This window comes from Macrobrachium nipponense, chromosome 24 (assembly GCF_015104395.2).
Source record: "Macrobrachium nipponense isolate FS-2020 chromosome 24, ASM1510439v2, whole genome shotgun sequence".
Lineage (NCBI taxonomy): Eukaryota > Metazoa > Arthropoda > Malacostraca > Decapoda > Palaemonidae > Macrobrachium > Macrobrachium nipponense.
Genome location: NC_061091.1, coordinates 16,233,283 through 16,260,388, shown reverse-complemented (window position 1 = coordinate 16,260,388; position 27,106 = coordinate 16,233,283). Strand labels below are relative to the sequence as shown.

Genomic DNA, 27,106 nt, shown 5'->3' with positions numbered 1-27,106 from the left:
ACTCACTCATTCCTTCAGGAACGATCTCCTTTTGAATTAACGTTGTGACTACTTCATAAAAGTCAAGGCTCTTAATGGTAACATTTTTTGGAACTGTTTTGACAGAGTTTAAGGAGTAACCTGGTGGCCTAGTAAAAGGTATAGTGGGAGGATACCTGAGAAGTGACACATTACTGAACACATTTTTGTTGTTGTAGATTACCGATATTGAGGAAGTGGCATTAACACAGGGTGTAACTTGTCCATCATAATTATAAACGGAGTAGTTTGGATTTGACTGCTGATTGGCATTACTTTGGTTTCTTTCATTGTTCCACATTTCTTGGACTCGAGTGCCCCAGTGATTTCGTCGTCTAGCACCCTGCGAGTCGCCACTGTCTCTGTAACTAACCCTAGAGGTCTGGGCAAGTCTCGGACTGCGTCTCACAATACGATCTTCATGATTGGATGTTACAGACTGATCGGAAGACGTCTCTGAGCCACTCAGGCTTGCTGTTGACACGTGAGGCCTTGCAGGGGATGTTTGTCTTGGTTGTGATGAAGCACTGTCTTGAGGTGTTGCCAACACAACAGATGTATCTTGAGGTAACTGTTGTGCAATAATTCCACACTGGGTGGTTGAAGATGGTGGCTGTTCAGTTGTACCCCCAGTTAGACGGTACCTATCACTTCCCAACCGGCAAAGAGGAGTAAAACCCCAAGACATGGCCGTGTGCAATTCTATACATCAGTGTACAATGTATGTAGTCGTAGGTGCTCCAAAACTGTATTATTTTTCCGACTGATCTGAAAAAATATTTTTAAATTATTCTTTTGGTTTCAATTAATCCTAAATAACAAGAAAACCTACAAATTCATTAATCAACATTCATCTTTTCGATTAAATTTATATTTTTTTCTAGGTAAACAAGCCAATACCTTTTCTATAGGAGAGTCTTCCTGCACTGAAGGTTTGGACCACCTGGGCTCACTTCCTGACCATATAGGAAGGACATAGGAAGGAGTCAAAAGCCTCTGAACAGCAAGATATCTGGGCTAATAGAATATTAAGTAGTACATATCTCTATTGTGTCTTGATGATAGTAAAGAACCATCGGAGAAAAAAAAAAAAACTATGTTAACCACCAATCCGTTTGTTGCTATTTCCCCTCTCCCTTTGTAAGAGAGAGGAATGAGAGTTGCTTCTATAAAGGAATTTGTATTTTGTAGGAACAAACATATGAAACTTTATAGAATGGATGCTTGCACTCCTGCACTTAACCAGTTCCAGCATATGATGGAATTATTCTTTCTACTGCCCCTGGTAGAGAAGAGAAAGGAAGAGAAAGGAAGAAGACCAGTCATTTCCTTCACCCTCATTTTCATATTCAGCACCATAGGTAGGATAATAACTGTCTGGCCAGGGGCACTGCATTTTCAACCAAAGGTCAAGCAACGATGCTGCCAAGGAGCAGGCCATGGCTCTAAATTTCACAGCTGAGAAGGAAGTACTCTCTTGTCTGGGTCTCTCCAGGGGAGGTCATTTGTGAGTCTAAATGCTCTCCTGGTTCAAGACACCACAAGTAAGCAGAGACCATGACAGCTAGAAAGACAGTCTTGTCTCTGGAGTGCACCAAACAGTACGCTTGTCACGAATGAGTTTAATGATCAGGTTCAAGCAAATCTCCCAAGGTTCAAGGAGGATCCTCTTCATTGAAAATGCTGACACACCATTCTGGCCTTGTGAGTGCTCTCCAGATTGTTAAATCAGCCAAAGCCCAGATGGTGGAGGTGAATGGCAATATGAAAGACTGTGCACTGCCACACACAAAGAAAGTGCTGGACCTGCACACTCATACTTACAAAGGTCGTCACAATACCCAGAGTAATCATATCACTGCAACCCATTGTACATGAACCCTCTGTCTGCACCTTGGGTGAAGTACAAACAAAGGAAGCACCAAAGGCAATCCTCGAGTCTTGGAAGGAAGGAACAGGGAGACAATGGGTCAAGAGCAAGTTGAAAAAACTTCTTTCATCCACACGACTGAAATGTGTTGCCAACATCAGTGAGGGAAAGCTTTCACTCAGTTGACTGGAAATTCCTAAGAGAGTGCATCTTCTTATGGGAGGAAGAACAGAAAACAACACAGAAGAGTCAGGCAACAAGGATAAAGAGGAAGATATACACTTGACTTTCTTCGCCTTACTCTGTCCATTAGTCTCATCTCTTCAAGTAGAGCAGAAGAACAGGTTGAGGGAGACATCACTGGAGTATCTCCCGAAGGTAGGACAGCCATTACAGAACGCTCAACACGGCTGAGTTTCTTAGCAGTAATACCAGCAGTAAGAACAGGGGACCCCTTAGCCATGGCAACGCGGAAGAAAAAAATAGCAAAAGATATTAGTATATACCAGGAATACCTACGGATGGTCACATCTGCAAGTACTCCAATGCTGCAGATATACCAGGAGAGGCAAATACATGGGTAGACAGATATGAACCACATGCACATGCTGCACTTTCAACTATGGATAGCTCTGCATGCACACACACCTGGCCTATCGCTGTTGGAGAGCGAGTGCTAGTCACTCTCCTTCAGGAGCATACCATTGTCGGACCAAGCCAGAAGACATCAAGGAGGGGAAAGGAGCAGAAAAGGTGTGGTAGCATTATAGACACAATATTCCTCCTCCATAAAGACTATAGCAAATTACTTAATGCATTCCTCTACTTCTTGCCACAACTCTATCACTGCAAAGAAGACCAGCCGTCATACTCCTCGCTTGAAACTCAAGACTAAATGGTTCACCCTTGCAGAGCAAACAAAACTCGTGGGGATCCACAGACATCACGACATAATGCAACCACACACCTGGTTACATCTTTCCTGTTAACTTTCATCATCTTGGGTGCATTACCTCTGCTGTAACTTCACACTGAGGAAGCAGCTTGGAGGACACAGAGTTTTCTAGTCATGAGAATGTAAACTTCCTAATGATTAACCTGTGCAAGCCGAGACCAGGGCAGACAAAATGACAGGGATGACTATGGGGTGACACCCCAATTGTGCTAAATAGAGGACACCTGATGCTGAGAAGGCGTGTCTGTTGCTCCTCTGAAGCCATTACCCTCACAAACAAGCCTTCTGACCTATCAGAAGTGCCTCCTCATCTCAGCCTACAAGGTGCCACTGGCAAAGAACCCTGAAGTTCTATTGAAGAGGAAGATGCAACAGCCCAGCCCCACACCCGCTTAAATGATCATGATGAGTAATTTAAGCAAAAACCAGGCACTTAATCCTGACCTGAGGATGTCAAAGGAGACCAAACACAATCATCTTCTCTACTTTTAGGTCTAAAGTTGGAAGCACAACCAGTTAGGCTGACCATGCCAGCAAGCATCGCCTAGACTGGCATCAATGCAAACTGTCCCATGTAAAGCAGTACTGAACTGTGGATGGTTTTGGTTGGGCCTAGGCAAAGCACATACCAAGAGGCTATCCATCTCAGTATAGGCTAGCCTGTTACCTTGCACAGTGCATCCTGGAATGTACTGAACCAGCTCCTGAATGATACAAGATAATGAGGAATGTGAGGAGGATTCTCTGTAGTCTTACAACAACAGGCCTCTCCCCCCTCCTCTCCAAGGACCACCAAAATCAAAAGGCCGACATTCCCAAGAGGACAACAGTTACAGCAGGATCTGTCAAAGCATCCAAAGGAATTGTCCATCCTTATTTATCTTCACTGGACACCTCTTACTGCCATAACCAAAATGACCAACTCAAGCACTATGCAATGAAAGGGCATCTGTGAAGTTCTATCGCTCAAGTCTTTCCTTTGCTTACACTTCCATATCTCTAGTCTCCCATCTTGCAACTTTTCATCTAAAAACTCTTCTTTCCATGATGGTATGAAAGACTTGTCCATGCCAGATGTGCACTTTTTCATCTCATCTACTTATGGAATTTCCTTTGGCATCATTTCTCTCTTTCTCTCTCCCTTGCCATGTGACTCCTGATACTAAAAGCTCTGTTCTCAAATCAACACAAACTTTTAAAGATAGTTTGGGTGTCCATATACATTTTCAGTCTGTGTGAATTCTATACTATTTTATTCAGTTTATTAGATTTCCATTTGCAATATAGTCTTTCACAATCAATATTTCATTATACAATCAATATTTCATTAATCCTTTCTCTATCTGTAGTTATTTCCCCCCTTTGTACAAATATGTTTTCATTACTGTACTTGCTTTCCTTTGCTTTACCTCGAGTCCCATCTTTCATGGTTTATAGTCCCATCTTTCATGGTTTATGATACATTCTGTTAGCAAGTTCAGTTAATTTAGATGGGTTTGGTGACTCAAACTCCATCATTTGCATATTCTAAGTCTGACAAATTTCTATTGCTACTCTGACCTAATCCTTCTCTTCCATCTCCTACAAGTTATTCATTACAAAGCCACAAGGGTATACAACACAGATAATTAAACATTCCTCAGTAGTGCACTATCACATACTGCAAATTCACTTGACAAGACCTCATCAACACCAACTTTACATCTACTTCATTCATTCATAGTATAGGGTAAAAAACCGCATGGTACAGGGGTGGACCATGTACGATCAATGTGTACAACCCCAAGAAAAGTACATTATAACGCGTCCTGACACCGGAGTAGAGGTCTTTAGCTCCGTTTCTCACCAACAAGAAGTCGCGTCTGATGCCCATCTCCGATGTCAGGACGCATTATAATGTACTTTTTTGGGGGTTGTACACATTGATCATACATGGTCCACTCCTGTACCATGCGGTTTTTTACCCTACTTCATTCATTCATAGTTTATAATTTCAGGAAGCTTTAAATATTCAGCTGGAATTGAAATCAGAATTTGAAACTTAGGCCAAGGGCCAAGCACTGGGACCTACCTATAAGGTCATTACATGCCAAAAATAAAAAAATAAAAGAAATTTTCGGAGAGGGTGGAAAGTAGTAAAAGGAATGAAAGGGGTTGCAGTTGGGGACTGAAGGGGCAGTGCAAAGAACCTTATGTATACCTACAGTGCACTGTATGAGGTGCACTGAGGGCAAGTGGAATACCTACCATGGTTACACCTAGGCTAATGTCATCTGGGAGATAAGAACACAGCCAATACTAGGCTAAGTTCTAAACGGTACAACACAGAATAAGGTGGTAGGTAATCATTTTTTAAATAACAATAAACTGTGAAATAAAAGAAAAAAAACTGGACAGTGGCATCTTTGACCAGTGGCCTGGGCCTACCTCCCGAGGCCCTGGAAGCTTCAAGGAGAAAATGGTTGAATAATAAATTGGCCTACAAGCTTACTGCTGACAATACAGATTATACTCAAATATCTTTGACAGTTCGTCCATAACAAGAGATGGTATCAATGAACAACCATACCCAAAATCGATTAGCCAAAACGTTAATTTTGGCCTAGACTTTAGTAGGTCCCTAGCTAGGCTAGGTATACGCATACCTAGGTAACAAATGGCGCCTAAACTATCAAACAGACGACCTGCGTTACGTAAGCGTACTTGAATTTCACTGTCAATCAGATTTCTCTATTAAGAACACCAGCAACAGAAGGCTTCTTCCGGTAGCTGCTTTAGGGAAGGCGAACGAGACCATGAGAGTTGTTTTCATAACAAACGTCCTCCTCCTCCATCCTGCGAGAGGCCACCGCAGACCCCGCCACAAAAACCTCTCCTCACAACCTTAGTTAACCAATGACAAGCATCTGCTGGTTACTGAATAAAGCAAGACTTCCACTTACTCAAAAGTACGTTCTAGCTGCCCACAAAATGTCACGGAGACGGATAACCATGACGTTAACTACTTTCAAGTTTCAGACGTTAAAACCTACACTTACACACAAAGATAAACATACAGAAACAACATAAGTACACGAAACTTGGTTCCCGTGGAACTGTTCGGTATCCAGTAATCCCTACCTACCGCGATGCTTCACCTAAATTGTTTCCAATTTCCCGTCGTTAACATGGTCAAAAACAACAAATATATAATAAAATTCATTCTGAAACTCCTAATTTGAATCTGTATCGGTGAAAAATTCTCATTTGTTTTAATCCCGGAAAGTTTCAAAAAATCACACAAGAAACGGTTCCTTTTGCAGCGCATGTTGCAGAGCTTCAAATGCATCGGCTGATACCCCATGACGATTTCAAAGCAGACAAAATATTTGACTAAGACTACTTTAAAACCTTGAGTCTGAGTGATAGCAATTTTTCTAAAGAAGACAGCCATCATTAATGTTTAAACAGACATTATGTTCATAGCGACTCTCACTCGAAACGAACATGAAGAACGAGTGTCGTCTGTTACGCATCTAAATTCGAAACAGCAGGACACTAAAAATAATAAATAAATAATATAGAAGGTGGATTACATAGGTCACATTAAGGAAACAACTGGGATATCTAATGACATAACTTTCGGCCATCTCATTACAAATGGCTGGGCGAGCATAACTCAATGCATAAATAAATAAATAGGGTATGAACTGTATTATGCTTATAATTACTTGCAGGGCCGGGGACTAAGCAATCTTATGTATTGCGCGAAGGAAAATTTTAACATACGTAGGTGAATGGCACTGTTTGGAAATGAGAATTTTACAATATCACCGAAAAAAATAGTATCACGTCATAAATGGAGATGCTTTTGGCAAATAGCTCTATCAAGAGCTGACAGTAGGTACAAATCGTTTTATGGATATATTAAAAACACTTGGGTGAGCAAAGTGAACATGATAATCATTAAGGACAGATCACTTTAGTTCTATGGTGAGGCATTAAGACTGCAATAGGAAAAAAGAAGAAAGGGGGAAAATAACGATAATTAAGACAAAATTATTGGGGAGAATATGAAGTCGTAAAAACCCTTTACAATCACTACCTGTTATATAAGAATGAATAAAACTGAATTATCAGAAAATCCGAGAAGCAGGAATAGATATGAATAAATTACACAGACCTCTTGATAGGTTTAGTTTTTAGCGAGAAAACCGTGAATAAAATTGCCACTTTTGTTGAAACGCCGAATCAGATAAGTATTGAAACGTATACAAATGAAAGACTAACGACATTTACTAGTGCAAATAATGATGATATCACTATGAGTTTTTAAAGAGGCAAAGAAAATAGCTGTGTATGGTACCTTACTATGCGACCTGAATCGATGAACATATCTGAATTTGTTGGAGTGGGAAATTTTTCTTACCTTACTGATATAACAGTGGCTGTATATGAGATCCCTGCTATACAACATCACCTAGATCTGAGAAAGCTGTTACTATTAAGCCAGTTTCGAAAAGTACACTTGAGTATTAAAACCAAAATTCATATAGGTTTGTTTCAAATCTTTATTTATATCCAGAAATCCTACAGTATATTATGCTTGAGCAATTGATTATGGAAAACTGCTTTACTGGACAGTGGTTCTCAACCAGGTGGGAATTGACGTTATGTTAAATACACATACACACACACACACACACACACACACACACACATATATATATATATATATATATATATATATATATATATATATATATATATATATATGTGTGTGTGTGTGTGTGGTGTGTGTGTGTGTGTGTGGGGTGTGTGTGTGTGTGTGTGTGTGTGTGTATACTACGGCTAGCGCCTGACGGTGTAATATCATCCTCATTTTTCATCGTAGAAGAAAAGTAAAGGCATATTTTAAATCCTCGTAAAAATTTCGATCAGAACAATGTTTTTCTTTCTTTTTCAAAGCTAATAGTAAAGAAGTTAGCATGACCGGAACATTCGGATCAAAACGTTACCATGGTAAAAACCATCCCCTAATATCATCGTTATTTTTCATGATAGAAGAAAGGTAAGAGCATATTTGGAATCCTCGTGAAAGAGTCTAACAGGATTATGCTTTCTTTGTTCTCTGCGAATACTAATAGAAAAGTTAGCATGGCCAGATACCCAGATCAAATTCGGTCCGGTAGTTTCGCCGTCTATTGCTAGGTATATATATACCTTGGTCTATAGCGAACATTCACACATACATACGTAATCCGACCGTCAGCTTTATATATATATATATATATATATAATATATATATATATATATATATATATATATATATATATATATATATATATATATTAGAATAAAGCGGCAAGATCACTAAAGGGTGTTGCACCTCAGGATTGGATTTGTGATTACCCTTGCCTTGTTTGAGTTGCATTGATTCCATGTTAAATATCCGTAATAACTATATCAAGGTATCATAACTGTGTCAAAGATTTTTGACAGACTCGCTGCGTATAACACAGTCAGTAGCCTACCTACAAGATTAACTACAGATGGTTTCAAGTTACTTTAACCAGATACAATTAAGATGTTGATTTTAGAGCCTTTAAATTTGCAGCTCCAAGACTGTAGTCTACGAGAAGCTTTCACTTGAAATTAGGAGCACTGAAAATGTATTTCAAGATAGAAAAAAAAATCTTCCTTATTCTCTGAGTTTTATATGGATTTAGAGAGCCATTGAAGATGTAAAATGATTAAAATGGGCGAAAAGATAGGTCATATATTTTTAAGTTGTGAGAATAGGACATAAGTTGGTCAAATGTTAGGAGGAAGATGGAAACAAAGAAAACATAGCAAGTTGGTACTACTTAACTTTAAATAAAAACCTGTTGTATTCTCTTACTACCTAATGAAGAACGATGCAAGAATTCTCTAGGCTGACTACCCTAGAATAAACGCTGTTGTGTCTTTCTTTCTTTAATTTCCTACTCTGTCTTGATTTTACTTTTCATTGTTACCTTCGTTTTACTTAACATTACTGTATTCCCATCAGAGCGTATATTGTGGGGGCGTTACATTTAGTACCTACTAAACAAGTTTTCTGCGTGGATTTCTAGTTTTTTTTTTTTTTTTTCAGCCGGCTTATAGTTTACACCTTTAGATTTTTAGACTTAACTGATATTCTGACTAAGTCAAAACCCAAAAAGCCAGGCCTACTTTCGTGGTACTTAGGCTAATTGCTCAACTTCTGGCAATCCCCTCCCTGTCTTATCACGTAGCTTCCTGTCTTTTGAAGTTAGCGTTCTCTTCATTATCAGTTGACATTTATATTTATTTCGTACGATTATAACTCAGAATTCCGTGACAATAGTAAGAGAAGTCCTGAAGCACTATGCAAAATTTACTGATTCATCGATTTTTTGTTCTCTTTCTGCAAATCTTGAACACGTAACGATTGTTATCAAAGAATTATTCACTGCATCCGGTTCTCGGTAATGCTGTGATATTGTTGCTAATGCCTGTAGTGTTTAGTGTTACGGCAAGGTCCATGGTTAACACCTCGTTTGGGATCGGAGAAGAAAAAAAAAGTTAGATGTTTGCACAAACATTTAACGAGTGTTTACCAAAGTCGATGGAAGAAAAATGCTGTCTCTAAACGAAAGAAAACTCTTATGTTTAATATGTCATGAGCCAAACAGCCAGACACACAGTTTAAGATTAGTGAAGTGATCTCGCAATAAATCTGTTAAAGTGACTATTCGGAGCTGGACGCTTATACATTACGTTGGAATTTCCGTTTTTTATAAACCCAGCAAGAAGGTAACAAAGTGATTTTGAAGCTTTAGGGGAGTGTAAAAACAACTTACAGTCACATACAGGGTCCACAGTGCACATATGCATGTCATTTCACCGCCGATATGTACAGTATTTCCCGAGTACAAGCGTTTGGTATTTCTGATATGTTATCTGGCGATAAACGTGAAATCTGGAATGAGAGTTTTATGACAACGTTCTCATAAACAAAGAATAGAGGTGGGTGTTGAAGAACAAAGAACACGGTTCTAGCTCCTGTTATAGAATCGTATATGTATATGTATGCATGCACACGTTTGTATTTATGTATGGGTGCAAAGTGTATTACCTGCTAATGTAAGCAAGTATCCATTAAAACAACTGCGATTCGCAAAATCTCGATAAGACATGTAAGAATAAGTTACTGAGATCTGGAAATTATTTTCAACATAATTTTACAAAATACCATTTCCCTAGCTACAGGCTAGCACCCGAGAACAATAAGGTATCAAGAACAAAGGGCTCCTTCTCAGCGTCGTATTTATACTCACGATTCCTGCATATTTAGGAGCTTACTTTTAACTGGCCTTCCATCACCTATACCGTCACCAGCCTGTCTCAATATGATCAGTCGATCTCGATGCAATTCAATTAATTTTTTTTCCTACGCTAAACTCCTTATTGTTCATTTAGCATATTTACTCACATAATTCTCAGCGGCTTTTGCCTTCTCGCCTGCAGCCAAGATCGACACGTCAGTTCCTCGATCGTGAGTCGTCTTAGCTTCTTTTCATACATTAACAATCCCACTCCTGTTTCTTGAGATAATTCTAGATTTTGTCCTCTTCATGCAATTTTTTTTAGTCTGTGAGGGAATGAAGCAGTTGTTACAACTGATCATTTAGTAATAAAAGTTGACTTTATGTATGAATATGGATGTATTATTTAGCTTCTAAGGATAGATAAAGTAGCGAGTTATGAGAGTCTGGAAGATGTAATTTTTCATTTTTTTTCGTCTACAGGCCACTACGATGGCGACAGAAAATGAGTCTCAGCCCATCAAAGTTGTAATCGTGGGTGACGGAGCCACCGGAAAGACCTGCCTTCTGCTCTCTTACCTAAACGTTAGTGTGGGCAGAGACTGGTAAAAGCAATAAGTATCATTACCTCAGTCTCTCTAACATAATTTTATAGCTTAAAAAGTGTTTGCACTTACGTACAATCGCTTGTGTTTACTTGAATAATTACTTATCTAAATTTGGATTTCTAATGTTGTAATACATCTCATTTACTCCCGATGACCTTGCACTCTCGACGGTTAATTTACTAATTTTTGTTAATTATAATCATTATTATCATTCAGAGAGAGTACCCCACCGAGTATATTCCAACCGTATTCGAAAATCACGTTGGTTGCTTCAGCGATGGAGAAAATGATAATCACATTAGTTTCTGGGATACAGCTGGGCAACACGAATATGGAAAGCTAAGACCACTGTCCTACCAAGATGTAAGTTGTAGTATCTCTCACTTTTAGTAAATAACAAAATGCACACAATATATATATATATATATATATATATATATATATATATATATATATATATATATATATATATATATATATATATATATTATATATATATATATATATATATAAGCGAATACCACAGGAAAATGATAATCAGAAATCCAAGCACTTTCGTCTTTACTAACACATTGTCAAGGGACGAATGAAATACAGTTGGAAAGAAAGTTATCAGGTAAACAACAAGATCAAGAATACCAGATGGTTAATTGTCAAAAAAGTAAAAATTAAAGAGATAATCCAAGATTATCGGCTCTTGCTTGACTCCAGTTAATAGGATGATCTAAATCTCTCATACGTACGAATAATGCATTCGAATTTGCCCAGTTCTCACAGAATATTGGTGCTGTTTGAGACGTTGTGAAAGAGATTTGCCAGTTTGTCCGTAATAGACTTTATCACACTTTTTGCAAGGAATTTCATATATGAAGCCTGGAATATCTTTAGTAGAATTTTTTATTACTAAACTCTTGACATTAATATTACTGAAAACAATATTTATGGTCAAAAGCTTTAAAATTCTAGGAATTTCTAAAAACCTTCCATCATAGAAATTCCTAGAATTTTAAAGCTTTTTAACATAAATGTTGTTTTCAGTAATATTGATGTCATGAGTTTAGTAATAAAAAATTCTCCTAAAGATCTTCCAGGCTGCATATATGAAATTCCTTGCAAAAATTGTGATAAAGTCTACTACGGACAAACTGGCAAATCTCTTTCACAACGTCTCAAACAGCACCAATATTCTGTGAGAACTGGGCAAATATCGAATGCATTATCCGTACATATGAGAGATTTAGATCATCCTATTAACTGGAGTCAAGCAAGAGCATTAATCCCACGTAATGACACAGTTAAAAGGAATATTATTGAATCTTGTTTCATCAAGTCAAATAATGGAAATGTTCCAAATTTAAGTCTTGGTTTATTTAAACTTGATGCCTTCATAATGAAAAAAGTTGTAGATAAATATAAGCAACAAAATTAATATATTCAGTTTTTACATGTTTTCGACTATACGGATACTTTGTAGTTTCTGTTAGGGTTAAATCTATGTTTAGGTTTGTGACAGTGTGATAACCGATGATCCTTGATTATCTCTTTAATTTTTACCCTTTTGACAATTAACCATCTGATATTCTTGATCTTGATGTTTACCTGATAACTTTCTTTCCAACTGTACTTCATTCGTTCCTTGACAATGTGTTAGTAAAGACGAAAGCGCTTGGATTTCTGATTATCTTTTTCCTGTGGTATTCGCTTATTTAATGAAGTCACGTGCATCTACTGTGATTTTTTAAAACACAATTAGTTGTAGGATCCATCTGAGAATGGAGTTTCTCCTCTGATCACGTTCTTAGTTTTTAAAAACATTAGCATTACTGGTCTGACATTTCGTAATCATTTGGTAGCATTTAATCATTTTATCTTATGAAAAGAGGCAGCAGTTTCATACACTATTCTTCTGTATTATCAGCTAAATTTCGTCTTGCCAGCCCTACAGTCGTATTAACCTCCGTTCTGTATACCCTGGGTTGCAATCAGTTTAAATGATAGCCTGCATGAAAACAAGTAAAAAATGTGCTGAAGTTTCTTCGGCATCATAGAATATTCTGTACAACGTCCGATCAAGGGCACTGAAAACAGATCTGCCTTTCAGTGGTCTCGGTATAATGCATAGAGGGTATATATTTGAGATGCTATCTGTATACCAGTACTACATAGTTCGGTGGTCTTCCACCAGTGTGGCGCTGCAGAGCCTTGTGGCCATCTGTAAAGGTCTGGTAACCGTGTGAATTGAAAAGGGTTTAGTATGACTGTGAATTTTTTTCATAAACAATTTTTGATAAGTGCTTAGTGACTGCTAAGTGTTTAGTGATTCAATGTGTTTATTTAGTTAATGTTCCCCCATGGGACGGTAGTGCCATCTTTGCACTTCATGTGGTGCACTGCAGGCATTACTTATGGTTCTTTGCTGCGTGCCTTCGGCCCCTATCAGCAATCCCTTCTGTTCCTTTTAATGTTCCTCCGTTTCCATTTCAGTGCTGAATGACTTAATAGGTCCCAGTGCTTATCCTTTGGCCAAAACTCTAGGTTCAATTCTATTTAGTGAATGTATTCAGCAAATATTTAGTGTAAGTGTTTAAGGTTTAGTGAATGTTTAACGTGCAAGTGTTTACTGAATGTTTAAATGAATGAATATTGAATGTTCAGTGACAGTTTAGTGTTTAATGAATATTTAGTGGTTTACTGAGCATTTAGGGTTTAGTATTTAGCTCTTAATGAGTGTTTAGGGTTTGGTGAGTGTTTATTGTGCAGTGAGTGCTTAGTGTGTTTAGTATATAGTGAGTACTTAGCAAATGTTTAGTGTATATAAGGCGAGTGCTTAGTTAATGATTAGGATTAAGTGAGTCTTTAGTGAATGTATACAGTGTTTTTAGGGTTCTACAGTGAGTATTTAGTGAGCGTTTTGGGTACAGTGAAAGCCTAGTGAGCGCTGAGTTTTCAGTGAATGTGAATGTACAGTTAGTGTGTGTGCGTTTAGCGAGTGTGAGTGTATGGTAAGTGTGTTTAGTGATTGAACATTAATGTTTAATGAGTCTGCAAAGAAAGTCCTGTAATTTACAGGAACCATTTGTACTAGACACTGCTTAGATCCAAGAGCAGATGCTTAGGCCTTGACCACAATGGCCGGAGTTTAAGGCAAACCTGTTTTTGAAAGGCACTTTTTCTCTTGGAAACTGGGTCAAGTAATAATAATAATAATAATAATAATAATAATAAACCAGGCAGTCCTCGGTTAATGGCGATCCGGTCTTATGGCGCTTGCTAGCTCCATAAAATCGGCAATTCATAATGAGACAAAGTTTCGGTTGTTGGCGCCAAAAGGGGCCAATAATAAGAGTTATAGCGCCATAGCAAACCTAACACAGTTGCCATAAATCCCAGGTTTTGATTAATGCCAGTTTTTGCTTATCAGCAACCCACTGGGAACGGACCCCCCACCCTGATAACCGGGGACTGCCCATAAATAATATATTAAACAGTAATAAAGTATAGTACATAAGCTGTACTGAGATATTTCCATATGGCGGCCTGAGTCACGTTTGGCAGGGAGATTGCAACTATGTTACTGACACTTTATGGTATACTAGTGCTAAATGACCAGCAGCATATGAAACTAACCGCAGCCTAGTGGTGGCCCGTCCTATATTGTTACCAGACATACGATTATGGCTAAATTTAACCTTAAATAAAATCAAAACTGCTGAGGGTAAAGGGCTGCAATTTGGTATGTTTGATGATTGGAGTGTGGATGATCGACATACCAGTTAGCAGCACGCAATAGTTTTCTTTTCAGAAAACTAAAATGGAATGGCTTAGAGTTTAGGCAAAAGGCCATGCAGAGGGACCTATGAGGTTTGTTTGTTTGTATGGTGTTTTTATATTGCATGGAACCAAACGGTTATTCAGCAACAGGACCAACGGCTTTACTTGACTTCTGAATCACATCGAAAGTGAATTTCTATCACCAGAAATACACATCTCTCACACCTCAGTGGAATGCCCGAGAATCGAACTCGTGGCCGCCGAGGTGGCAGGCCAAGACCATACCGATCACGCCACTGAGGCGCTGTGGGGACTTATGAAGATTCTATTCTGAAAACGAAATTGAGAGTAGGTAGGTTTGAAAGGTGTAACTGGAAGAAAGCTTCGCAGCTACACTATGAAGTAATTGTTAGGACGGAGAAGAGGTGCCTTCAACATGGTATGGCCGTTGGCAAATATTTATTAGGAGAAGGTGGATAACAAGATGAAAGAAAATGAATATGAATGGAGGTCGAGTAAAAGAAATGAAATGGGGTTGCAGCTAGGGACTGAAGGGACACTGCAAAGAACGTTTAGTAATGCCTACAGTGCTCTTCCCTCCTACAGGGAGAAAACTTAAAAGAAAAAGCCTCCTTTAAAATATTCTACATTAAACTTACCCTGCTTGCCAACTATTGCCAATACCCTTTCTTGTTAAGGATTAATTTATTTCTCTATTGCTTATGTAAAATTTATTTTTCTTTCAGACTACAGTATTCCTTGTCTGCTTTAGTGTTGACAATCGAACGTCTTTCAGTAGCGTGTCATCCCACTGGCTTCCTGAAGTCAGAACGTCTTGTGGCCTGGAGGTCCCCACAGTTCTTGTTGGTAAGAAATTAGATAGATTGTTACTAAGAGAGAGAGAGAGAGAGAGAGAGAGAGAGAGAGAGAGAGAGAGAGAGAGAGAGAGAGAGAGAGAGAGAGAGATTTAATCTATATATGTATCTCTTTTGATGCCTATACTTTTCATAGCATTCACTTATTGGGCTCTTGTATTCACTATAATTATTTCATACACACAAAGACCGATGGAATATGGTTCAAGTATTAGGGTTTGAATGACGAATAGCATGTTGGTAACAGCATTCAAGAGAAAGCTGGATGCTATGGAGGTTTTTAAGGCAAATGAGAGAGGGCAGTTTCTTCAGTGTCAAATGCTGACCCGTATTCCGTACCTGATTTAGTCTATAATGATAGTACAGTTATTCAAAGTAGTAATAAATATCCATATCTATCTGCATCCCACATTGTACAATATTCTTGTGAGATTAAAGAATTTTTGACCTTCATGCATATATATTAAACGAGCTTTCAGTTAATGTAACAGTGGACACAGCACTTAATTGGGTTATTTTTCAACTGAACATATTCTCCCTTTTTACATAAATTGCTTTGCTACATATTTATATCTTAATTTCAGGAACTAAGACTGATTTGCGAGTAGATTCCAGAAGTGCTAAAGGGAAAAATCAGAAGAAAGACACACATGTGACTGCAGAGGAAGGGATGGCTCTTGCTAAGTCAGAAAAGATGTTTACTTATGTGGAGTGTTCAGCTTTGTTATCATCAGGCTGTGATGCTGCTATCAAGGCTGCAGTGGAAGCCGGTCGAAATTATGAGGCTCCTGCCAAGAGAAATTCCTGTTGCACCATAACATGAACGTACAGCATGTTCTTCTTTGGTGTTATTTGTAAGGCAGTCCCTGGTTTAAAACGGTTTCAGCTTACGACGATTTTTAATTATATTCATCAGAAATTGCTTGCAGGTTTACACGTCTGAAGAATAGAAACCCCGTCATAAACCGGAGACTGCGTGTATATGTAGGTACAGTGTCACTTTAACAATGGGTCTTCTCTAAAACGATCATTGGTGGTTTTCCATCATTAGTAACTTCACAATACTGTACTACTATATATTCTATGGCACCTTGTTCAAGGTACTAATGCTCTTTGCAGAATCCATTTAGTCCGTGTACTCTTTCGAAACGTTTATCATCTAATACCTTCAGCCTCTTCGCACCCATTACTATTTTTCTTCCTAATTTTTCCACTTCATTCTTCTTACTTGACTGTCAAATTAACTAGAAAATCTTTCTAATAATCCATTAGTACAGTTGATGTCCCAGGTTTGCTGAATTTTCGGTGGAACCCAACTATAAAATATTCGCGGGAAAACTCACCCATTAGCGGATATTTTTTCTTTGGTAGAGTAATAATCTGTATAGTCATATTATTTTATGATAAAATAATGATTTACAGTATAATATTTGCAAATAATATTAAGTTCAATAAGATTAAGTATTATTTTTTTCTCTCTTTAACCGAGATGAGAGAATTTTTATGTACATGTAATACGTACTTGTGTACTTGAATTGTATATTTAAATGACTTATTAATTATCAGATATCAATATTATACTAGTTTTCAAAAAGTATTAATGTAAAGAAAATATAGCAAATTATAGTAAGATTTTAGTTCAATATAAATTATTTCCCCCATCTTAAGAGCGAGGGTGTAACCTGTCAAATATCTTGACATACTGACCTCATAGTTAGATGTTACTGCCACTCCTTGGTCAAATAAAAGTTGCTACTTGGTAGTCATAGGCTACATACTGAAACATCTCTTCTCATGCAAAGGGTTGAATATGAGAAATGGATATATAGACAAATACTTCGTACAGTCCTTCTCTCTCTTGGCTGGAAGGGTTATAAGTACAGCAAATCCCCCATATTCCCAAGGGATGTGTACCAGACCATCCAACGAACAGCTAAAATCTGCGAATACCTAACTCTTAGAACTGCCTGCTTTGATAAAAAAAAAAAAAACCTATACTCGAGTATTCTAAGCTTTATAAAAGAAAAAAAGTGCATTTAGTCTCAAAAATGACATGAAAAAGTAATTTTTGAATACTTCTTAGTGAAAAATACCGCAAATAGGCAAATTTCCCACGAATAATGGGTATACTATACAATCCATAAAAAATCTGTGAATAGCAGGGGTTTACTGTACATAGGTAAGTACATATTTTTAAATGTTTAAGATGACTTTAAAATATCAACATAACTTCAAACCTTAATACAAATCAGGGTGGCAGGTCTAGTGTGCATCCCCTGCAAATATGGGGTGCCAACTGTACTTTTGTGATTTGATTTTGTTTCTCTTCAGGTGTATGTCAGAAAAATAATGCACTTGCCAGTGTTCTTTGCTATGTGCAGAAGAAATGAGAAATGAAATTCCACTAATAGGTTGTTCCCACAGATGTATACATGGGTGACAAACATTTCTATGGAAACAGAATGTAGATCCACACTAGATGTAAAGCCAAGATACAAGTATTGTAACAACACTGTAATCTCCATAAAGATTAGTATCTGAGCAAGATGTGTGAAATTTATGGATGGGGTTAGAATAAGGGAAACATTTCAGACCCTGAAGAGTGGTGCCAGTTTTTTTTAAGTACTTGATACATTTTTTTCAACAATATGAAAGAAAAGATATAGGAATGGGGTAAACTAAAAGGCTAAATGCAGGTGCGGCTAATTGCTGAAGGGACGTAGTAAAAACTTCTAGTAATGCTTACAGTGCCAACAAAGGTGCACTGATGGCACTGACCCACCATGGTAGCTGTAGGCTATCATTACTACAAGCCTTGTTGCAACAGCAGATAGCTACAAGCCCACCTGCTTCGACTACACAAAAACAATATAGTAAAAAATGAGCTTGAACAAAAAAGCACAGCAATCATCTTGAACTTTCAGTTTCAATAATTCATCTACATGACAATATCTGCTCTGGGGAGAAGCAGTACGCACAGAGACTTCATTTTTCAGCATTCATCACTCAAGCTTGTCTAATTTCAGCTTTTAAATCTAAACATTTAGCTAAGCTATCCTTTTAAAAAAAAAAGTTGCCTGCATGTTGAGTATTGGTTTAACTACAGGTCCTTCCTTACCCGTCAGATTTTGCCACTATAAAAAAAACCACACGCCAAAAACCTCTGCTAAGCCAAGTTTCCGATTTAATAGCATTTCATATGGCTTTAGTCATTTTTAATCAAAGTATGACACTGGGGCCATTTTTCCAGGCCATGCATCTTTGTGATGGAGGAGAGAATTTTGTTTAAATGCAGTAAAATAAATTGCACTAAAAACACAATTACATATTCAAGCATAAAAACTATGTAATTGAATTCATGATAACTGGCTCAAAATCTAGCAACATTTCTGAAAGGCGAGTGATATATTTAAACTTTCCATGTTGCTATTATCCTGAGCGGTACATCAGAATGTATTTTACAGGCAGAACATGAGTAACCCACAACTTTCCAATATACTTTTAATGAGCTTGGGGATTCCCATTGTTCTAGTTTACTGGAAGGCAACAGACATACTAGCATGTTATTCGTGCTCAAGAATATACTGACAATTTCATGGAAATAGTAGTATTGGGCGTGGTACAAATTTCACTCTTACTTTTCCCAGAGCTCTGTTAAGGAAACCAGACCACTATATAAATATATATAATCATGCGCCACTTATGAGATTTGTAATAACAATACGTAAAGGTAAAGAGCATCCTATCTGAAAATTTTGTCATTCAATGACTTGGCAATGTTGTATATACATCTCTACACTTTGGAACTGGGCTATATGAAATGGCAAATACAGCCTACTTACACTGTCTTAGTACATATAAATAATCTCAGTATCTCTTAACTGCTACGTATTGTCTATCAATGACCAACTTTACCACTATTGTTTGTATTAAATTATGCCCTCAGGGATCTTATGAAATCTGATACTATGTTTTGTCAGTACATTGCAGAATCAAAATATTGACCTAGTATATGTCAAGGTCAAAACAAATCTTGTCAATTTACCATCAATGTTGTTAAATATTCACCTTATTCCATTGTTGTAAAACTAGGTAACAATGCTACGTATTAACCTAAAACTAATTAATACCTAACCATGACATACTTTGTAATACTGTACACCACTTTCATATGTGCTGTACTTTTATATATATAAATTTTCCATAAAGAATGTATATTTTTCCTTATATTTCCTCTATAAACTACGGACTTACAGCAAAAAATTAGTTGTCCCTTAAGAGAAAAATGGTGCGAACAGCATGGAAGAACCAAAATTTCAACACCTGAACCAAGGTAACATGAAGTCCTTGGCCAAGAATAGAAAACAGCAGGGACAAATTACCATGAGTGACAAGGTTCAAGATGAAATGGGTGATGTGATAGAAGTGGGGAGAATAAATTTACACATAACGAAGATTAAGATGACCTTACGAAAGAAACACATGCATTTTTTTATGTGTACCATAATGAGGAAGATCGGAAGGAAAACAAGATTTTTTGGAAGCTTATCAGACAGTGACATACAAATACTGGTAATATCATGAAGCCTACATGGCCCGACAAGAATCTGTACAGTGATGTTAGTCCTGAGGATGTAATTGTCCATAAATAATCAAGAGAGCAAATTAGGAAGCAATAGTACTACTGAAATTCCACCAAAGGTAAAGGACTGAGGTTGATGAGCACAATCAATTAAACAAATTGTACCATGATAAAATGAACAAAATTCATCAGGAAAAGGACTGAACTGTCAGACAAGGACAGGAATTGATAGAATAAGAACATAAAAAATAGAATTGCTGTAGTAAAGAAAAAATACCAAGACCACATCACAGTATATACAGCATCAGAAAGTGGGAAGTGGAAAATGGGCACAGGCTTAACATGCAGGTAAAGGGCCCCAGAAAAACACACACGGCAATGGAATAGTGAATAGGAAGGGGCAATAAAAGTGGTTAGAAGTATATAGAGGGAGAAGAGAAGCATTGCTCAAAGAATGAAGCAAACTGGAACGAATGTACCTCTAAAATAAGAAAATGAACATGAACTGGATGATACCATAAGTCAAACATGAAAATCATAAGATTAAAATATGAAAAAGAACATGACCATTGTTAAAGGGTTCAATAACAGCCAGGTCATCTATGAACTTAGAAGATTGGACAAAAACCTTAGAACAGTGAACAATAACTGTATATGACAGAAAATAAGATAAACTGCAATATGGATGCTATACAACAAGACTACTGGAGTATACAAAACACTGGAAAAGATGTAGGACTAAAATGGAACATGTTTTAAAATCAATTACATATTGCCAATTTCAACTCAACAATCAACAGCAGCAGCAGTTTCCATTACGGATTAGCTCAAAACCGTCATGGTAATAGACCAAGTTACCTGAAACTGCCATAGGCTGCTGACCAAGTTAACAGTAGAATTTGAGGTGGTGGTGGATAGGCTTAAAAGTGCTAAGAGTAGAATTGAGTAAAAAATCAAGCAAACCAAAGATTATGGTGACAGGAAGACAGAAATAGTTGAATATAGTGACCAAGAGGGAAAGGCGTGGGGGGTGAACTTGACAAATGATAGCATGAGACAGTTATAGATACAGTAATGGATTTTTGATGTTATGAATTATAAAAGCAAAACATGAGCAGCATTGGGAATCCTGTTCTGCTATAGGAGTAGGTCTTACAAGAAAAGGGTACCTTTGGCACACACTGGAGTGAAGAAGTCCAAATGGACTATTCCTGCAAACAGTATAATTGTGTATATCAGGCAGTTGATCATTTATATGAACACAAAACTACAATGTCAATAAGAAAAAATAACAGAAGCGTGGTTGAAAATGGGACTTAGACCTCGACCACTGAATGCAAAACATGGGGAACACCAGAAACGGAGGTTTTGAAAAGGGATATCCACGACCAGGAAGCAGTACAGGACAGAAAACATTTCACTTATTACTGTAGTGCGAAAAGTATCAAACTGGGACGGTAGTGGTTGATCAAAACACCTAAAATGGAAGGCAATAATGTAGTGTACAGAAGAAATGGCACAAGAACAGCCATTAGTATACAGAACTACCAGCTCTTCATCAACAAGCAGCCCAACTTAAAGCAAGGAACCACAAACATGACCGAGTTTATATAATACCCCTTAATGAACTGTAATATAGAAAATAAACTTCATCATTTTCTCACCAACAGGTACTTAATAACACAGACTACTAGATTACCATACGTCTCTGACAATTGCTAAAAAATGTCAAAATTTTTTATAAACATCCACGATTGTCTACTCAATTACATTCTTAGGGATTTGCAATATATTGAATAGCACCTATTAACGCCAGCCCTATGAATTTGAATAATTGAACTGGTTAAAATATGTTATTGCTACAATGCATAAAACCATATATTGCTACCTGAAGGCATGTTCCTGAAACTTGCTTAAATTTTGAAGTTAATGGACTCCAATTAGGATAAAACCTTAGGCCACACATGAAGAATGAGCATTGATGGTGTACAAAATAATAATGTTCAGAAACTAATTCAATGGCTTGTTGCATATCATGGCTTCAAGTGCATTTTGCTGTACTTGGAAAATAAAATAAAGAAATAGAAAAAAATTTGTTTAATGTTGTAATATAAAACTAGACGTAAAATATATCACTTTTTGAGACTAATACTATAACAATGATTGGAGTGTAATTAAGTTTGTATATACGAAGTTAATGCTGGATAACTGATCTTTAACACTGTTACTAAAAGCAAAACCTGTTTGAGTGTAGAACATGAAACTAAATTGACATTTAGCTATTATTCTCTTCCTCAATTTTGGGAGCTAGGAAGTAACGGATATGGCCAATGTCTCCAATAGCATATTCCACTACAAGAGGCACATCAGGGGACATAGACAAAGAAACCTGAAATGGGAAAATTTTTAATCAGCAACAATAGATCCAAAATATTTACAGCCAGGCATAACAGCCAAGATTATTGGGTACTACTTTGGCTTCTCATCTCCACAGCACCTACTCTAAGGCACTAGTATTAAACACTGTATGGTAAATAACAGGTAGATGGCAGCATAAAGACATTCTTTATACATATAATTTGTTGACCAAACAAAACAGAAATGGTTGTATTTAATACTTGGATCCCAAGGGCTAGTACTTAACATGGCTCCCAAATAGCTCCTGCTATGTCTTGTGCTGGCAAGGCAATCTGAGTAGGTGGCGCAAAGATGACAAGCCAAAGTAGAACCAACTATTGATCATTAAAAAAGGTCTAAATTAGCAAAATATACACAGTATTTTGGGACATTATTTTACATGAAATCTTAATATATATATATATAAAACATACCCTTGGAGATAATGGAGTAGCCTTTGTGAACAGATTAAGGTATCTGCAAGCAAATGTCAATGTGACAGGTTCCTGCATCTCAATTTCAACTGCTTCCTCCTCATTGTCTACACTTGAAGTCTGTGCCAACTATATATAAATATATATATACATCCACCCTAACAACTGGAATGCATTACCTAAAATTAGAATAGAACAATTCCAAAATCTTTAACATTACTTTAAGCTGTGAAATATACAACATTGATTTAACAAAAACTGACAAAACTCAATGAGGAAAAAATTACCTTAATGTTTGCAGTACCAATATCACCAGCTGCTGAGAATTTCACTCCCTCTTTTGTGCAGGCTATAACTATGGAGTCGCCAAACTGACTGAGATCTCTGCAGATACGGGCAAATTCTCCAGAGGGCATCTTAATCACACAATTGTAGTCAGTATCCTGAAAGTCAAATAACAATGGTTGAAATAAATGTTTATAAACATATTTAACATTATCGGCTTACTTAACAGCTACATATATATAAACCATTCACAAGATTATTAGCTTAAAGTGTAATTAAAATAAAACCTAATAAAAGGTCCCATACCTTTAAACAGATTTCAGTTAAAATTCTCAATTTTAGTAACATAAGGCTATAAATATGGGTCATTATCATAGACAGTTTGCTTTAGCTCTGATGGAAACTTACCGGAATTCCCAAGTGTTCTTGATCCAGATTCATTAATTTCATTACATAATCGGACACCTTTTCTTGGCTTGCAGATTCGAAGATGAAAGTAACTGTGTCTGCATTATCCTGGGCCTTGATTGTTACAATGTCGTCGTTTGCTGCACACTTCAAAATTTTGGACATACTAGGAGGGGGAAAAAAAAGGAGCAGTCATTTTACTACACACTTCAACACTATAAATACAAAAAATTACCAAAACAGCACCAATTCAAAATCTGACTCAAGCAGACAACAAAATGATCAACAATGCTTTTTAAATTTAATCATAGTTCTAATCACTAATCTTTGATTGCAAGACCAGGGGTACCACTTAAAAGCATGCCCCTTTGTAACACTAAATGACACAATAGGTTCTTTAAAATTTCTCTCTGGTAATTTAGACCAGGCCCAATGGTTTTCTGCACAGCGTAAAATCAACACCACCAAAAATACAACTATCTTCCAGTGGTCTCTATAATACTGTACGAGCCACTGCCCATTAACTCTCGGCTGTCCGTGGTCATACCTTTAACCTTAAATGAAGTAAAAACTACTAAAGGTAGAGGGCTGCAATTCGGGATGCTTGATGATTGGAGGGTGGATGAGCAACATACCAATGTGCAGCCCTCTAGCCACAGTAATCTTCAAGATCTGAGGGTGGACAGGAAAATTGCCATCTCAATAGAGAAAGTATGAAACTTTTTATTCCCGGGGTCATGGTTTGAAATGAATTCATTTTTACCTTATAATCAGTGGTTTTATCCTTACTGCCATCATAACTGAAACTCCACAGTGCTTATTTGATTGTAATTATACACATTATTGGTCTTAATCCACTCAAAATTGCACTTGAACCACGTTGCTGTTCCTGGTTCGTAAGCGCTCACTCCACAAACACAGTTACGAGCAGCAGACGACGACAATTTTTATGATGTGCAAAGCTTTATTCCCTTAACTGTTTACTTTACTCATTATTTAGTTTAACTTTACTATGTTACTTCAAAATGTTTATTTAATTCATGTCTATTATCCCTTTTATGCAACTAATTTGCCCCCAAAAATTAGATATTTCTAAAGTACATACAAACCAATGTTTCTTACTTTGTCGTACATCTGGCTGCCAAAAACCATCACGGAGCAGATGACGGATTAGTGGATTAAATTATTATTTTTTTTTGGCAACAGTGAATTCCATGTGAAATAAAATGCATGATGAAATAATAAACTATGGCAAAATCTCATTCTGATAAGTGTACGTTACGGAAATATTGCCAAAAAAATGTACTTGCACTGTCTCTGAAACCCATAGTAGGTATGCTGCTCAGTTGTCAATCAAGTATTTTTTACAAGCTAGCTATTGTATAAATTTGTATTTTTCTCAATCAAAACATATGCTCCTCAATACTAACTTTCCTCTTTTAAAGACTTTCTGGTCATTGCAAATTTGACCCCATTAATTTCTTATGGTGCAAAAACAGACAAGAGGCCCAGGGACCGAAAGCGATTGCGTCACACTACGGCGGTAATCCGGCAGTAAAACATCTTCATATATCCACAAAGTAAATAATAAAGACATAGGCTATGCGCATTACAATTATAATAATTACATGAACAGCTGATAACAATCTACATGAATAACTGGTAAACTGTTCTGCAAGATAGTTAGGTAGGTATAGCAATTATTTACAATTGGTATGAAAGTCAAGATGTCGTGAAGTCATAATGCAGGACTTGAATTATCTAGTGCACGCTTCGTCGTAGTCTTCTACCAAAAACAGTTGTTTCCTTAAAAATGTCGTGGCAAGGGACCACGTTTACCATTGCTGTGATGAAAGTGCCCCAGCGTCTATGGGTACAAGTAGTGTGCGGATTTAGCACAGGAAATGGGAAGTTTGCTGACACAAGCGACTCCGCAAACATCGAGGTGGCGTCAATCCTCCAAAGATTTTTATTATCGTAAGTAAAAATTCCGGGTTGTTTACACTTTACCGAGCCAGTTGCTCCCTACTTTGTTTGGTGTTGTTTTGGTATCGCAACACCCAAATCCATCCGCCACGGTAAGTAGCCTTACTGTAACCCCTGTGGTTAGCGCGCGCAGCGCAACATTACCTCTTGCCAGAACATGCCGTGCCTGCCAAGAATCTTCAAATATGCGGATAAGGCGTGAAGCGCCGTTCCGCCACGGCCTTACTGACAGCACACATAAATTGATCGTCGCGGATATGCAGTCACTCCCTACTTTGTTTGTTGTTGTTTTGGTATCGCCGCCATATTGGTTTTGGTGTTCTTCCGCCGATTTCGGTCGGCGGTCGAGTGGGCCCGCCAATCTGTAAGTGCTCCAAAATTCCTAAAGCGTTGGGGCTGTGGGCACTGCGTTGGCCACCCCTTTTCATTACCCTGTTTAATCTTAAAATATGGCCTTAATTTCTAACTTTGGAGAAAATACTTACTTCAAAAGGAGGGTAGAGGTCTTTAGCTCCTCTAACCAACAGCAACTCGTGACTGATGACTAATCTGCAGTGTCAGGATGCATTAAAAGTACTTTTTCGGAGGGTGGCCTAGCCGTGATAGTCTGAGAGTTGGCCAGTCAACGCAGTATTTTACCCTAGGTATTACCTAGATTTACCGTTAGGTAGTACCTAGGTATGCGGAATAAACAAGACATGAAATGACTGAAAGGCTAGCCTATGTTATGCTTAGATCTACCCAGGGATGGCCACAGGAGTGTGATTTGGGGGGTGAGGGGAGGGGGGTAAAAGCAAATTTGACTATAGCCTAGGTAACTCGATTATCAATGTTAAAATTTGACAAACTAGGTAGGTATACTATAGGCTACTACAGGCTAACTATTTTATTAGTAATGTTAAGCTGCCAAGTACTGTTTGGTAATAAAAGCCATCCCTGGACCTACCATAAATTTAAGGTTGGCAATAAAAAAAAATGGAAAGAGGAAGACGGGAACAGGCTAGTACTACAAATAGTAAATATAAAAAAAAAATTACATAGGTATTTTTAACTTGAACTGTTATCTTCGGCAGCCTAGATTAAGACGCACTTCCAACATGACGTAAGCAGTTAGGCTACTAAGGTAGTAGCTGGTACCCCAGCATGGGGTTAAGTACAGGTTACGGACAACACGTAGACAAGCCGAATTACCTGGAGAGATCCATTCCCATGACCAAGTTGCGATCGCATCTGTATTTGTCAAAACCTTCGGCGCGGAGATTCAGAGATACGAGGGAGACGTGGCTCATGTCCATGGCCTGTAGTTGGATTCCGGAGTCGGCACAGTCCCACGATGCTTCATTTAACAGTTCTTTGATGGCGTCGAGTACTTTCTTGAGGATACTGCCTTGGACGAGACGTGCTTCGAACATTTTGGATTTAATTTAAGAGGGAAACGACTGGAAATCAGACTGCGACAAATAGCCGGAAACAAGACTACGCGACAACACGTTCACACCCGACGTTCGTTGTTGACAGAGTGCATGTTTTCGCGCGTTTTCTGTTCTGTTTTACAACTAAAATTCGCGGGAAGTGATGTGATTGGTTCATCCTTGTTTCCGTGAGT

At 37.6% G+C, this 27,106-nt stretch overlaps 3 protein-coding genes across 9 annotated transcripts in view; 1 reads left to right on the top strand and 2 right to left on the bottom strand.

The window, feature by feature from the left end:
- Positions 1 to 5,938, bottom strand: part of LOC135205473 (E3 SUMO-protein ligase PIAS1-like) — a 105,332-nt gene extending 99,394 nt beyond the window's left edge. For 3 of the 5 annotated variants that reach the window (XM_064236165.1, XM_064236166.1, XM_064236167.1), the window contains exons 1-2: positions 5,786 to 5,938; positions 7 to 786 (exon numbers count right to left, since the gene is read on the bottom strand). In XM_064236165.1, coding sequence (XP_064092235.1) covers positions 7 to 706 — 700 coding nt within the window. In that variant the 5' untranslated portion in view covers positions 707 to 786; positions 5,786 to 5,938. Of the gene's footprint in view, positions 1 to 6; positions 787 to 5,488; positions 5,723 to 5,785 lie in introns of those variants that run through there. The other 2 variants (XM_064236168.1, XM_064236169.1) reach the window with 2 other exon arrangements.
- Positions 5,939 to 9,188: 3,250 nt separating this feature from the next.
- On the top strand, positions 9,189 to 19,584 carry LOC135205472 (rho-related protein racB-like). 3 transcript variants are annotated; one of them, XM_064236161.1, is made up of 5 exons: positions 9,189 to 9,855; positions 10,638 to 10,739; positions 10,979 to 11,125; positions 15,280 to 15,400; positions 15,993 to 19,584. In XM_064236161.1, the coding sequence occupies exons 2-5, from the start codon at positions 10,647 to 10,649 to the stop codon at positions 16,229 to 16,231; spliced, it is 600 nt and encodes a 199-aa protein (XP_064092231.1). In that variant the 5' UTR covers positions 9,189 to 9,855; positions 10,638 to 10,646; the 3' UTR covers positions 16,232 to 19,584. The 3 variants fall into 3 exon arrangements, with proteins under 3 accessions (XP_064092231.1, XP_064092232.1, XP_064092234.1); XM_064236162.1 differs by having other exon boundaries at positions 9,190 to 9,642; XM_064236164.1 differs by lacking the exon at positions 9,189 to 9,855 and adding an exon at positions 9,863 to 10,384.
- Positions 19,585 to 22,072: 2,488 nt separating this feature from the next.
- On the bottom strand, positions 22,073 to 27,038 carry LOC135205470 (proliferating cell nuclear antigen-like). The gene is made up of 5 exons (XM_064236159.1): positions 26,692 to 27,038; positions 23,515 to 23,680; positions 23,109 to 23,264; positions 22,822 to 22,950; positions 22,073 to 22,379 (listed from the first exon to the last, which is right to left on the bottom strand). Exons 1-5 carry the CDS (start codon positions 26,910 to 26,912, stop codon positions 22,266 to 22,268), a joined length of 786 nt encoding a protein of 261 aa, XP_064092229.1. The 5' UTR covers positions 26,913 to 27,038; the 3' UTR covers positions 22,073 to 22,265.
- Positions 27,039 to 27,106: the final 68 nt, after the last annotated feature.